At 38.9% G+C, this 15,114-nt stretch overlaps 1 protein-coding gene across 3 annotated transcripts in view; it reads left to right on the forward strand.

The window, feature by feature from the left end:
* The window catches only part of col27a1b (collagen, type XXVII, alpha 1b), a 114,897-nt gene that overhangs the window by 63,590 nt on the left and 36,193 nt on the right, over positions 1-15,114 (forward strand). For all 3 annotated transcript variants that reach the window (XR_014030138.1, XM_081364640.1, XM_081364641.1), the window contains exons 9-17: positions 1,939-1,992; positions 3,121-3,165; positions 4,096-4,149; positions 5,012-5,056; positions 8,664-8,717; positions 11,079-11,123; positions 11,284-11,337; positions 12,055-12,099; positions 13,797-13,850. Coding sequence is in view for 2 of the 3 variants with exons in the window: in XM_081364640.1 (XP_081220766.1) it covers positions 1,939-1,992; positions 3,121-3,165; positions 4,096-4,149; positions 5,012-5,056; positions 8,664-8,717; positions 11,079-11,123; positions 11,284-11,337; positions 12,055-12,099; positions 13,797-13,850 (450 nt within the window). In the remaining variant the exon portion in view is untranslated. The remainder of the gene's footprint in view (positions 1-1,938; positions 1,993-3,120; positions 3,166-4,095; positions 4,150-5,011; positions 5,057-8,663; positions 8,718-11,078; positions 11,124-11,283; positions 11,338-12,054; positions 12,100-13,796; positions 13,851-15,114) is intronic.

Here is a 15,114-nt window from a genome sequence, read left to right on the forward strand (position 1 = left end):
GAGGAGTTTGGCCTGGAACGCCTGAAGTGTGGCCATGGCGTGAATCCCCGAGGCAGCTTGGCCAGCGGTGGCGTAGGCACGGGCGGCCAAAGCTGAAGTGGCCCTGCAGGGCTTAGACGGCAGCGTCATCTTAGACCTCCAACTGCCTGCAGTGGGAGGACATAAATGGACGGCGACCGCTTCTTCGATGGGGGGAAGAGACACGTAGCCCTTCTCTTCAGCGCCGTCGACAGAGGAGAGCGTGTGAGAAGCGGAAGCGCGCGTTCGCGCTGAAAAGGGCGCGCGCCAGCTTTTAGTGAGCTCCTCGTGGACCTCCGGCAGAAAAGGAGCGGCGCGCTGACGGGGGGCCTGTTGGCGGCCCGGCAGGTACCACTCGTCGAGGCGGCCTCTTGCAGGTTCAGCTGGGGAAAGCCAGTTGAGTCCTAGTTCGTCGACAGCGCGAGACATGACACGGAAAAGTTCGGCGTCGATGTTCGCACGTGTGTCAGGACGATCGCTCAGAGAAGAGGGGGCGGGGTCCACAGAGCCCGACCATTCCTCGCTCTCGGATGCCGCCACAGAAACAGCGTCATCCTCATCCGCCGATCCGCCAAAAGAAACGAGTCCCGCCGCTTCGAGAGAGGGGCGTTGGTCGCTTCTCGCGAACAGAACCGGGGATTGGGAGGCGGGTGAAGCACGCGGGGAGAGACCCGGCGTGAGCTCTTCAACCTCACCGCTTTCGGGGATCCTCTGATCTCGTCGCTTCTTCCTACGGGGCTCGTGGGGCGCCGAAGACGGAAGTGAAGCGGGTTCGCCCTCTGAAGTAGCGAGGGCGAGACGTGACCGGAGAACCGCCATGGTCATGCTGTCGCAGTGTGGACAGCCGCCTTTAGTGAGCGCTGCCTCGGTGTGCTCAGGACCGAGACAGACCGCGCACAGTGTGTGTCTGTCAGACACATGCAGGGAAACCCCGCAGGACTCGCAAACAGACATTTGAAACAACGCTGTTCGCGCGCTGTGAAAACAGCGGTATGCTCTTTTAGATAGTGCAAAAAGGATACTCGTCGGATGCCACAGGGAAACGCTCAGCCGGCGATCTGCGAGGATGATCTGCCAAAACCTGAAGCTGTTCCGCTGAAGGGCTTCTCAACGACGAGCGGCTTCTCTCTGGAGATTTCAGCGAAGAGGTGAGTCTCGAAGCTGAAGGAGATTAGATCTGTTTTATGGCGAGATTTCTCTGTATTTATACTCTTCTGCCACGCCCTATTTGGCGCGCTCGAGTATGGCAGGGCGCCAAGCTCTCTGATTGGTTCGTGCGCCTCTGCTCTCTCGCCATTGGTTCGTGCAGTTGCATGCAGCATAGCCTATCAGCTAGCTCGCGCGAGCCTGATGCTCTCGCTTATGCTGCAGCAATGCGTTTTAAAATAAAGGCTTCAATATTCTCGAGAAAAGGAGTTTTCCCACAGCGTTTGCAACGCAGTACGAGAGAACGTTCTCGTAAGGGAACTAGAAAGACACTGAAGATATGATTTTTTTTTTAAAGTTGAGTTTTGGCAGCATCAGTCTGTCTGACACTTGATCTGACGGTCTGGATTTCTAACATTGAATGAATTTCTGTAATTTAGAGTTGTGGAGTTATAGTAGTATAATAATATTTAAAACGCTTTCATTATTGTTTCATAATCTCATAATTCTGTGGTGGGCCACACACCAGAGTATTTGTCATATTGACATAAATGGCAACACATGAAAAAAGACTGAAACTATTTACAGACATGCATAAGAATAACATGTTGTTTTAATAGAAATGCTTTTCACTCCTCTCTCTTCTCTCCATTATGCTTTTTATCTTTCTTTTTGTTTGTTATGGCTCTCTACAAGAAGAGCTTCCAATGCTAATGACATATTTATAGTAATGGATTTTTTCCTCTTTATACTTTTTATTCTCTCTCACCGCAGGGAGAAAGAGGACCGGATGGAAGCCCGGGTGCCAAAGGTTATCCTGGCAGGCAGGTGCAGTAAATCTTCTGTTGTGCTGCTGGCTTGCACAATACTCACAGATACGAGTATAATGAGACTAGTAGCAAAATGTGAGGGCTTGTATTGGGGACTAAAAGAGCTTGCTCTGCCAATATGACCCTCGTTTTGACATCATTTTTGAGAAATTGGAATTGTTTTTGGAATTAAGAGGCACTGAAAATGGATTTTATATTTTGAGCTTAATGTGCTAGCAGTAAAATAATCATTTTTGGGGTTCCAAAGGCATGAATGATACCTTATATTTGGAAAAGTCATTTGCAAAAGAAAATCCTCCCCTTTTTGATAGATTTTCTCCCACTGCTGAGCTTAAATGTAATTGGTGGAAATTATTAGATCGGCCCCAGCTTTTCTTTGTGAACTACCAGATTTACTTATTCTGGGAAGCAACAACAACTACAACAACCTGATAAATGTTTCGGGTAGCTTCTAGTCTTATATACCTTTACCATTAGGCATGTTCTAGAAAATCCTACTGGAATTTAGTTTTTCATCTGATATAATTATTTAATGTTTCCTTAAAGGTGAAGTAAGCGATCTCTGAGAGACACTGTTAAAAATTTAAATCAACAACTAAACAAACTATTTTGTTAATATTTGCTAGATGTGTGTGTGCAAAAAAAATGCAAAGAAAAAGAAAAAATGGTCACACTTTAGATTAGGGTCCAAATCCCACAATTAACTAACAATTAACTATGACTTTTACCTCAATAAACTCCTAATTACTGCATATTTAGTAAGGTAGTTGTTAATTTAGGTAGGATTAAGAGATGGTCATGTAGAATAAGGAATTAATATGTGCTTTATAAGTACTAATAAACAGCCAATATCCTAGTAATATGCATGCTAATAAGCAACTATAGTTAATTAGTGAGAATTGGACCCTAAACTAAAGTGTGACCAAAAACATAAAGTAGATCTTTAATCACTTGGCCAAGTTAGACTAGAGCACTAGATCATATTTGCAAAAATTTCAACAGCATAAATCTGTTTGGGCCTCCATAAAATGGAAGTCTTCATTTTGTGATTCCAATTCTGTAGGCACATCATTATTATTGATCCAATTTGCAGGCATGAAATATTGCATTGTTTGTGTTTTTGTAGGGTTTACCAGGGCCTATAGGAAATATGGGACCAAAAGGCACACGGGTAAGGGATGGGTTTTGTTTTTTATCAGAAATAATTTCAACTGTCTTGGCAATGAATTGATCATCATGTATTCACTGAGTACAGTTAAGATGTTTTGCATTCCATGTTTACTCCTACTTCTAAATGTGCTTTAAAGTGATTGAGCATTTATGTTCGGAAAGTTTTTTAAGGGCTTCTGCATATTTGGTATTGAAAGCTTGTTTTCCAGTTTGGAAACTGTGAAAGGCACCAGAAAAGGAAATGGTTGTAGACATTTAAGGATCAGTTATTGGAAGTTGTTTTCATTATAAAACCTCAGAACATCAGCTCTGAAAGTATACTGCTTTCAGGGATTTGTCAGATGGGTTTTACATTATAATTCCTCTAAAATTTTAAAACCAATTTGGTCTTGTAAAGTATATGGCAGCAGTGTACATCCGAAGTCTTTTCTCTCATGTTATTCTTTTTATTCTCTGCCTTGGTGACAGAAAGATTTTAGTTGTGTGTAAGTTGGTTAGGTTTTTTTTTTAGATTTGACATGATTTTATGTTAATATTTTAACATTGTTATATTTTTGTAATGATTTTTTATGTTGATGTATTTATTATTATATAATAATGTGCATCATCTCATGTTTCTTTTGTCTTTTTCTCTTCATGATTTCATTGTATGTTCATTTGTATTAACCTTGTGACCCATCCTTAGCCATCCTGCTGAAGGCAAGCGTGATCCCTGGTGTGAGGGTATGTGCCCTTGGACTACATCGTGGAAGCCAGCACCATGCAGTCCATGGGCATATACACTTGCCTCAAGGCCTAGATCTTCACCGAGCGACCACTGTCCTCAAAAGACCTTCGCAAGTCAATCTGCTGTTTAGCAAGGGATATTTGGACCATATAACTCTAAAGTCTCTCTGTTTGTTTCTTGTCTTCTTACACTCCCCTGGTTTAGGGCTTCATTGGAATCCCAGGCGTCTTCGGTCTCCCTGGACCTGATGGAGAAAGAGTGAGTTTTGCTGTTGTTTCTGCGCTTAAGTTTTTTTTTTTTCTTCTAATTATGAAAGTTGTACACTGTTCAGAATTGAACAGCAAATAGTTTTTGAATTTGAATAGAATAGAAATATTTAAGTGATGTACAGACAGAGAGTCCAGACATAACAGTCTTATATCTGTTTTATTTTACATGGAGCGGGTCAACCCCTCATGGGCGCCGCCATATTGAAATTAGCCATGTCAAAAATGTTTACTTTAAATAGCGCTTTCCAAAAAATACTTTTTTCATTAAAAGTCCATTGATGTTCCTTGATGTCTTTAGTAAAATTGTATGGCATGATGGAGATGTATAGTCTTGGTTTTAGTTGCCCCAAGAGGAAATATTACTGGAACAAACCCTGCACTATTACACATGCCATTCATGTATCATTATTCCTTTCTAATGGTGGCTTGTAAATCAAAAGCACTTGCTTTGAAAAAGAAGCCTGGTGAAAGGGGCACGCTCCACTAAAAACACAGCGATCCCTCTTCAAAACAGTAGTTAGTCTCAGTTCTCACAATATTTGCTCAGTAACCTCAAGCTGGTAAATTCCAACTTTGTGGAAATGGCAATATAAGCCCCCGGAAGCTGGAATATGGCTTGCTGCAGATTAGCCAGATCATGTCTCCTATTTTCAAGCCTAGAGGGACAGAGTTCATAGAGATCTGAGAGACACTTTTGTGTTCAGAAGAATAGAAACTAAAGACCTTTCAGCATTTACACAGTCTGTTACATACACTGGGATTGGGAATCGATTAATTGCTTTTTTTGTGCCATTTCTGTCTCTTTTTACCTGTCTTTCCTTGCTTTCCCTCTCTCTGCTGTCTCCTCTTAGGGTTTACCTGGTGTTCCTGGGAAGAAGGGCAAGATGGGTAGGCCGGTAAAGTTTTCTCTCACCATCCTCTCTAGACAACCTCTGAATGACTTACCTCTGTGTTCATTGATTTGTGACCCATTTACACTGTTTAAAAAGGCAATGTTTGAGAGAATTTGATAGATAGATAGATAGATAGATAGATAGATGTCTCATAGATAGATAGATAGCTGTCTCATTCACACAAACATTAAACACTATCATGGTAACACATGAAATTTTAAAAATGCAATAAACATTAATTTAACAACATTAAATGTAACATAAACCCCTAATGTACATAACTGATTAGAAAAAACGAAGAAAACTATGAAGATACAAACATAGTTATTTCAACAAAAATACATCAAATGTGAAGTGTCACAGGGAATTGTGGGAATGTCAATTTACAGTTTTTCACTGTAAATTATACAATGAGTTGTTTTTTCACTTTCAAAAACTGTAAATTTAACGGTATGTTACAGTAAAATTACATTAAATGTACCGTTAGATCTATCACAGTTATTTACCGTATATAGTACGGAAACTTTCTGTTAACCAATTAACAGTTTTTCACTGTAGCATTTTTACAGTCTTTTACTGTTAAAATTACGATCATTTTTTACAGTATAGATAGATAGATAGATAGATAGATAGATAGATAGATAGATAGATAGATAGATAGATAGATAGATAGATAGATAGATAGATAGATAGATAGATAGATAGATAGATAGATAGATAGATAGATAGATAGATAGATAGATAGATAGATAGATAGATAGATAGATAGATAGATAGATAGATAGATCTTATTGAGTCTGGATAAATACTACTGAATTACCACTAATTATTAGCAAAGGTCTTTACCATCTGTACACCCATAATCATTCTCTATATACCAAAATTATGTTGGTCTGCATATTTTATTTTCAAAAGAACTAGACATTAATAATTCAAGCTCATCTTTTTCCAAAACAACTACCAATTATGCACAGTTCAAAGCACAAACGTGGTGCCAAGCACAGATTCATCTGTTCTTAATAAGCAATTCTCTAACTCTGCAGTTCTGTTTGATAGGCAGCACATGCCCCTCGGCCTTAACCTACTGTTTGCCTTGTTGGAGGACCAAAAAAAGATCTCCACACAGTGCAAGTGTTGACTTTGGCTTTCAGACAAGCACACGTTTAGCACACAGTGGAGTGCGCTGTCATAGCTCTTGTCCTCTTATATAACGTAACGGTAGATAGAGGGGAAACAGCGCTGTCAGCGAATCCCTGCCGGTCCTCCTCTTGCTTCTTCTGGCTGTTGCCAGTGCAAGTGCAAGGAAACACTCAGCCATGGAATTTCCTGCAGGGCTGACAAAGACGAGAACTGAGCTTGTTTCTGTGACTCGACATCAGGCTCTGTTTTCACAAAACCAAAATTCAGTGCAGCAGCCATATTCTTTTTTATTAGTACTTTTTGATATGCTGTTGGGAATTTTTATTTATTTATTTTTTTACATTTCATATAATTATCTATGTTTGATACAGCTGTACTGGTTAATATATTTTTGTGGAAACAGTGATAGTTTTTCCCCCTTAAAATATATTGTAACATTATAAATGTCTTAACTAATATGACTACAGTTGTGGTCAGAATTAATGGCACCCCTGGAAAATATGATCAAAATGGCTGTACAAAATAAATCTGCATTATTTATTCTTTTGATCTTTCATTCAAATAATTAGCAAAAATGTAACCTTTCATTGAAGTAAAACAATTGAAAGTGGGGAGGAAATCACATTATGAAATAAATGTTTTTCTACAAAACACATTGGCCACAATTGGCACACTTTTATAAATACTTTTTGCAATCTCATTTTGCCAAGATAACAGCTCTGAGTTTTCTCCTATAATGCCTGATGAGTTTGGAGAACACCTGACGAGAGATCAGAGACCATTCCTCCATACAGAATCTCTCCAGATCCTTCAGATTCCCAGATCCATGTTGGTGCTTCTTCTCTTCAGTTCACTCCACTCATCAGGTCAGGGGACTGGGACGGTCATGGCAGAAGCTTCATTTTGTGCTCAGTGACACATTTTTGTGTTGATTTTGATGTTTGTTTTGGATCGTTACCCTGATGGAAAATCCAACCACGGCCCATTATAAGATTTTTAGCAGAAGCCGTCAGGTTTTGATTTTTATCTGTTGATATTTGATAGAATCCACAATGCCATGTATCTGAACAAGATGTCCAGGATCTCCTGCAAGAAAATATGCCCACAACATTAAATATCCAACGGTATATTAAATTGTACACATGGGGTACTTTTTATCCTTGTGTGCACCAAACCCATCTAGCGTGTTCGCTGCGAGAAAGCTCTTTTTTAGTTTCATCTGACCACAGAACCCTGTGCCGTTTGAAGTTTCAGTCGTGTCTGACAACTGAATATGCTGGAGTTTGTTTTTGGATGAACGAGGAGGATTTTTCTTGAAACCCTCCCAAACAACATGTGGGGATGTAGGGGTCTTTGGCCACTCAAACTTTCCTCCTCACCGTGCATTAAGACAATATAGACACATGTCCTCTTCCTGGCAGATTCGTAACTTCTTAAGTTGATTGGAACTTCTTAACTATTGCCCTGATGGTCAAAATGGGGATTTTCAATTATTTAATTTTCTTACTGCCACTTTCTATTTTGTGATGCTCAACAATCTTTTGCTGCACATCAGAACTATATTCTTTGGTTTTACTCATTGTGATGGATGATTAAGGGAATTTGGCCTTTGTGTTTCCTCATATTTAAACTCCTGTGAAACAGGAACTCATAACTAGACAATTTCATGTTCCTTGTCGTCACCCTGGTGTTAAAAAAAAAAAAGATGTATATATTAATGGGAATATACTTCAGAGATATTTTGCTCTTAAAAAATTCCAGGAGTGCCAATAATTGTGGCCAACATTATTTTGGAGAAAACCCCCCCACTCTTAATTCGTTTACTTCAATGAAAGGTTACATTTTTGCAAATTTTTTTGAATGAAAGATCAAAAGGATAAACAATGCAGATTTACTGTAAATATATGATTTACTTTTGATTTGTTTTATTTTTTATATCTATATTCTGTATAGAGCAGTTTATTTATGCATTACAACAATTGAGATATTTAAATTTCTGGTCAGTATTTATTATTAATCATTGCTATATGGGTGGCATGACTGGTTCAAATGAAAAAGAAAAATCTGATATTTGTCCTAACTCACCAACCTAACCACAGTAATAATAATACAAAAACATTCATTTTAATTTGTTTTAGTCACATACTCAAATAGTGGTAAAAAAATTCTGGCCACTGACATACCCCTTTTTTAGGCTGTATATGAAATATTGTTGGTGGTTAGAACTTATTCTATCCAATTGCTTCTTTCCTGTGGCTGCTTTTTGAGATCCAGTTTTTCAATATCCCATGATTATGGAATGGTTCTGGTGTTACAGAGGTTTGTGCAGGATTAAAGCGAAAGGACAATGTTTACCATGTGGGAAACTGGAAACAGCAATGCACAAATGGTATCTGCCCTGAGTCTAAGTGCGTTTTTTTCCACGTCTTGCTCTGCTAAACTCTGCTGTCTCTCACATTTGTGTGCTCAGGGCTTTCCGGGAGATTTTGGGGAGCGAGGACCACCAGGACCTGATGGAAACCCAGTAAGTAGTGCTACATCAACCATTTGGTCGACTGCCATATGGGGCAACTCCAGTTTTCTAATGCTCAGAGAGTTTTAACCATTGATGTTTGAGGTTATATTTATTATCAAGTTTAGTGTATCAGAATATTACCACACAGTTGGTGAAAAGTTCACCAAAAAAGTCATCCCATAGTCTCCTAGCCTCTGCATGCCCTTTTTCTGCCGGTCATACACTGTTATGGACATACCATTATACAAGCTGACCGGGCCACTTCAACCGCTACACTCTAATAAATACCTTTGATTTATGCCACCACAATAACACACACAAGCCAGTGGGGCGTCCAGTGTGTGCCGCTCAGCGTTGAATAATACTGGTAATGAGGAAATCAGCTGTCACTACTGGAGTCTACAGCAGAAATCTGTTTTTGCCATTACAGGGGTTGCTTCACTTCTGATCGTTTTACCATATTCTTTACCTAATATTTCATCCTTGTTATTCATGTTTCCATGTACCATAATATTATAAAAAGGTTTTTTTTTTCTGTCACTTATTTGCATATTATGAATTGTTCTAAGATGTAAGTGTAATATTTTAGTAATGTATAGATGTGTATTGTCAAAAATGATTCCGCAGGAAAGATCACAAAACCACATTTCACCAGATTGTTAATGTTATTTCCTAAGCCAATCATCACAATTACTTACCTCTAACCTCAAGTATTAGACTTCAGCACATAATTCGTCCCACACCATTTCAGTCTGGTGACTTGTTGAGGATTCAGTATATGCGCGATCAAACATTTACCTGGCGGATGATCCCCAAATGGGGATGGGAGCCATGTTGCAACTACTCCCCCAAAGGTATAGTTCACCCAAAAAATGACTAAAAAATTCAATTCTGTTATTCCAAACTCCCAATTTTCTTTAATCAATTGTATCAGTAAAATAGTAGCCTCCAATCCAATAAGTGATGAAAATGTTCACCTGCTGCTTCTGCTGTTTCTGCCCACCAACATAATTGATGCATTTAACCTTTCATTTTACCTTTTAAAATTGCTTAAATATCTGGTTGCTTTTCTCAGAGCATTTGAAATATGATCAGCGAAGCTGCATGGCTTTTTTTGTATGAGGTTTGAAAGTAAAAGAAAGTAAGTCATGGGAATGAGTAAATGAAGTTTAGTTTTTGGATGAACTGTTCCTTAAAGTTAAGAAAATTCTTATTATGAGTAATAATTGTAAGTGTTCCTAATCTAAAGTCATCCTGACATATAATTAATTATAAATTAATGTCATAGGTCTTATTGTGAACAATTTGTGCATGCATATGTTTTTTTACCCCCTTTTTAACCATAATGTAGTTAAAATGTCATAACTTTCGCTGAAACGACAGACTTCTCTCTGGTGACATATGCATAATGACACGTAATAGATGTTTTTTTTTTTTTAATGCAAACCATTATTTAATTATGTCAGCATAAACATACGTCGCTAGACAGGTAATGAACATAATCTAGCTAACATTTATTATTTATTTACGGCTGAAATGTAGTAGGTATATGTAACAAGCAAAGTATTTATAATTATGTTCTTTAAATAGCATTAAAATAATATCAAGAATCAAGTCACCGTCCTACATTTCTCTTTTCGATAATCCATTTCACTCAGATGAACGTCACAATACGGTATAAAAGATCTGTCACTACCTCCGTTACATTGTGACTTTTAAAGTTTTTGTAATGCAGAATATCATTAAGAATTTCTGGTGAGGTCAGTTTACTTGAGCTAATTACAAGCCACCTAGCAACATCCTAATAATTATTCACATCTCCCTAGCAACAATGTGGAAACATTCTAAAAACTACTCATTTCGAATACACACTCGTGTGAATTTACTTTGTATTGTCCTCTCTAACCCACTTTAGCTGTCTGTAGCTGAGCAAACAGTAGCTTAGCTTATCGCTAACCTGAGCGGCTGACCCTGTCAACGCTGCTGCACTGTAACCCTAACCATATCACAAAACGGACAAGACATGCACGCCTTCACTTCAATCCTTTTCCTTCATCAGCAGTCACTCGGCAAGAGCAGCAGACCCGTAACATCTATCTGCTCTGTTTCAAAGAACAAGGAGAGCGAAAATACACAGGGGATTTTTTTTGGCCTGTTGCTGAGGGAGGAAGTTGGTATGGCAGGTAGCAGCCGGCCAGTCACGCCACACAACAGGCCCCTCTCTGTACTCCACAGCGTGTCTCTTTCATTGGCTCACTGAGGGGTAGATGCAAGCCACAGATTAGCTTGCTATCAGGGAACAGAGGTTTCACCCCCCCTTCCCCAGCGTCCTGCCAGTAACGCTCAGTATCTGTTCTCTGTTTCTCACAGGGAGAGATGGGTGCCTCAGGTCCTGTTGGCATCCCTGGTTTTATTGTAAGTGAACCAACTTTAAGTTATTAACATCTAACCTCATTGCTATGGTACTTACCTTGCTGACAGTGATTTCTGTTGGCATGTAAAAAATAATGCAGTGTACATTTTTATGCTTGTTTATGCTTTTTATGTTTTTTTTTTTTTTTTTTTTTTTTGGCAGGGTGATATGGGTCCTGTTGGAATTTTGGGTCTTCCTGGACTAATAGGGCCAAAGGTGATTGCATTGAAATTATTATGAATATCCATGCTGAAAAGTCTGTTTCAAACTAGCCTAAAGGGAATTGCTAATCTTAGCTGATTTAAGATGGTTTGGCTAGTCTCCCAGCCTGATAAGTACCCAGAAAACCTCTTAAACCAGAAAAACAAACCAGTTTGGCCAGGCTGGGAGAAATCAAAGGAAATCTTCACATACTACATTGGAATAACTAAAATAATTTTAACATACAAATGACACATATTAAGTCTTTAACTTTCAAAACTGTAACTTCCAAGAAAGTTAACAGATATCAATATTAGGATAGAATAAATACCAGGTCATACATAAAAAAATAAAATAAAATAAAAACCTTACTGATCACCAGCATAAGGTATGTTTTGCATGCTGGGACCAGCGTGGGATGCAGGTCGCTGGTGGTGGACTAACCACACCATCTCAGTTTTGCTTGAGAACAGCATGAATATGCCGGTCCACCAGCTAGACTAGCACTATACCAGCTCTAATAGTATAAACCAGCCTGGACCAACATTGAATTAATGCTGGATTTTTCAGCACGGACAGTGTTACATAATACTGTGACTTTCTTTTCCAACTAGCATATTAATATGGATTTAAGTATAAATTCCATTTGCCTCCCCTGGGCATCAATTCATAAAACAATGGCCTATTGTACAAGATCTTCTTAATAACATTTGTCTCTTGGGTGTCTTGCAGGGTGTGCCAGGAAACCCAGGGGAGCCTGGACTGAAAGGTGATAAGGTGATCTGAATGCCCTTTATTAGCTTTTGCTTCTTCTGTATTTGATTGCACAGAGCCACTTTTGAGGGAAACTGAGGTCAGCTGTAACATACCACAAGTCATCAGTCACAGATACAAAAAGTTCAAAAAAAGTTTTGGGTTCAGTAAGATGTTTTTGAAGATAATTAATACTTTTATTTAGAAAGGATGCATTAAATTGATAAGTGTCTGTAAGGACATTTATAATGTTACAAAAGATTTCTATTTCAAAAAAGTGCCTTTGAAGAATCTTGAAAAAAAATACTACAAAAAAATGAAGCAGCAAAACATTTTTAAAAAGCAGTTTTTAACATGGTTAATAATGACAGTAATAATTGTTTCTTAAGCAGCAAATCAGCATATTAGAATGATTTCTGAAGGATCATGTGACACTGAAGACTGGAGCAACGATGCTGAAAATTCAGCTTTGCTATCACAGGAAGAAAATACATTTTAAAATATTATAAAATAGAAAACTTATAAAACTTATAAAATAAAGTAAACAAGTGTCCTTGTTAAAGTGTAATTATTCATTTAAGTACTGAGTAATATTAATTCATTCTGTTATACTTACTATGCACATGCTCAGTAGAGTTCTCTTCTCTCTCTGTCTGTGATTTGTAAATAAACAAACAAATAAATAAATAGATTTGGAGATATTTGCGACTTTTCATTTAAAATACATACTGAATAAAAAAAAACATTACTTTAAAATAGAAAGACAGATTTAACATATCAGATTTTTTGGATGTAGGTCCTACTCACTATTCCTGATGACTAAATTACTCTATAAATAGTTACAGAGTCATATTCCTCCCCAAGTTTAATTAAGTTATCACACAAATTAATGCACTAACTCACATTAATTAATGCATTAAATTATATATATATGGATGAGAAAGGCTATGGAGACATGTCTTTCAGCTGTTCAACAAGTGTGCTTTCATGTTTTAAGTCTGCACCAAAAATTGCAAAGTCATAGACGTACTACATAAAACTGTGCTTGTTGAGCACTTTGGCTTTAGTAGTTCCGTTTGGTGTTCATTTGAAGTCACTACAAAGAAATAGCCATTAATTTGCTCACACAGTCCTGCAGTAACTTTCAGAGTGAGAAGTTGTAGTTGTGAGAGAGGGAGGGAGGGAGAATAGAGTAGCTGTGACAGAGCGAGTCTTTTTAGATAAAGTATAGAGAAACCTTTCTCTTATTGTCTAATGTTGCTACTTTTTCTCAGCGATATTGATAAACAATAAAGCAATGATATTGTTATTGAGGCATGGATTTATTTGAGGTTCAGTGCAGGCTGGTCAAGGTGTCAACAGTTTAGCCTCTGTCCTGCTGCTCCTCATTTTTGTGGCCAGGTGCTGAACTTCAGGCACATTGTAACATGACTAGAGATATAGTTGAACTTGACTAATGCCATGATTGAACTATTGGGACATCCAGACATAAAATGGACGTGAAATGGAAGTTGTGTTAAGGCCTATTCACACCAAAAAAGATAACTATAGCGATCACTATATTAGCGTTAACGTGCTGCTGTTAGTCATCTGCCGCTTTAAGTTGTTTTGATTATGAGGGCACTTTTTTTTATATATATATATTAAACAAGAATAGTCCATTTTGATTTCATGGTGACTTTAAAGGCCATAGAGTGACGTTTCGTTGTCTCTGTTGACAGGGTGATGTCGGGTTGACCGGAGAACCGGGGGAACCCGGATTTCAAGGTGACAAGGTATTTCAGCTAACGGCTTTTCTTTTGATTTATCCACACAGAGTGTACACTCACCTAAAGGATTATTAGGAACACCATACTAATACTGTGTTTGACCCCCTTTTGCCTTCAGAACTGCCTTATTTCTACATGGCATTGATTCAACAAGGTGCTGAAAGCATTCTTTAGAAATGTTGGCCCATATTGATAGGATAGCATCTTGCAGTTGATGGAGATTTGTGGGATGCACATCCAGGGCACGAAGCTTCCGTTCCACCACATCCCAAAGATGCTCTATTGGGTTGAGATCTGGTGACTGTGGGGGCCATTTTAATACAGTGAACTCATTGTCATGTTCAAGAAACCAATTTGAAATGATTCGAGCTTTGTGACATGGTGCATTATCCTGCTGGAAGTAGCCATCAGAGGATGGGTACATGGTGGTCATAAAGGGATGGACATGGTCAGAAACAATGCTCAGGTAGGCCGTGGCATTGAAAAAAATGCCCAGTTGGCACTAAGGGGCCTAAAGTGTGCCAAGAAAACATCCCCCACACCATTACACCACCACCACCAGCCTGCACAGTGGTAACAAGGCATGATGGATCCATGTTCTCATTCTGTTTACGCCAAATTCTGACTCTACCATCTGAATGTCTGAACAGAAATCGAGACTCATCAGACCAGGCAACATTTTTCCAGTCTTCAACTGTCCAATTTTGGTGAGCTCGTGCAAATTGTAGCCTCTTTTTCCTATTTGTAGTGGAGATGAGTGGTACCCGGTGGGGTCTTCTGCTGTTGTAGCCCATCCGCCTCAAGGTTGTGCGTGTTGTGGCTTCACAAATGCTTTGCTGCATACCTCGTTTGTAACGAGTGGTTATTTCAGTCAAAGTTGCTCTTCTATCAGCTTGAATCAGTCGGCCCATTCTCCTCTGACCTCTAGCATCAACAAGGCATTTTCGCCCACAGGACTGCCGCATACTGGATGTTTTTCCCTTTTCACACCATTCTTTGTAAACCCTAGAAATGGTTGTGTGTGAAAATCCCAGTAACTGAGCAGATTGTGAAATACTCAGACCGGCCCGTCTGGCACCAACAACCATGCCACGCTCAAAATTTCTTAAATCACCTTTCTTTCCCATTCTGACATTCAGTTTGGAGTTCAGGAGATTGTGTTGACCAGGACCACACCCCTAAATGCATTGAAGCAACTGCCATGTGATTGGTTGATTAGATATTTGAATTAGTGAGAAATTGAACAGGTGTTCCTAATAATCCTTTAGGT

Source organism: Scardinius erythrophthalmus, assembly GCF_964197995.2.
Source record: "Scardinius erythrophthalmus genome assembly, chromosome: 5".
NCBI classification, from domain to species: Eukaryota; Metazoa; Chordata; class Actinopteri; order Cypriniformes; family Leuciscidae; genus Scardinius; species Scardinius erythrophthalmus.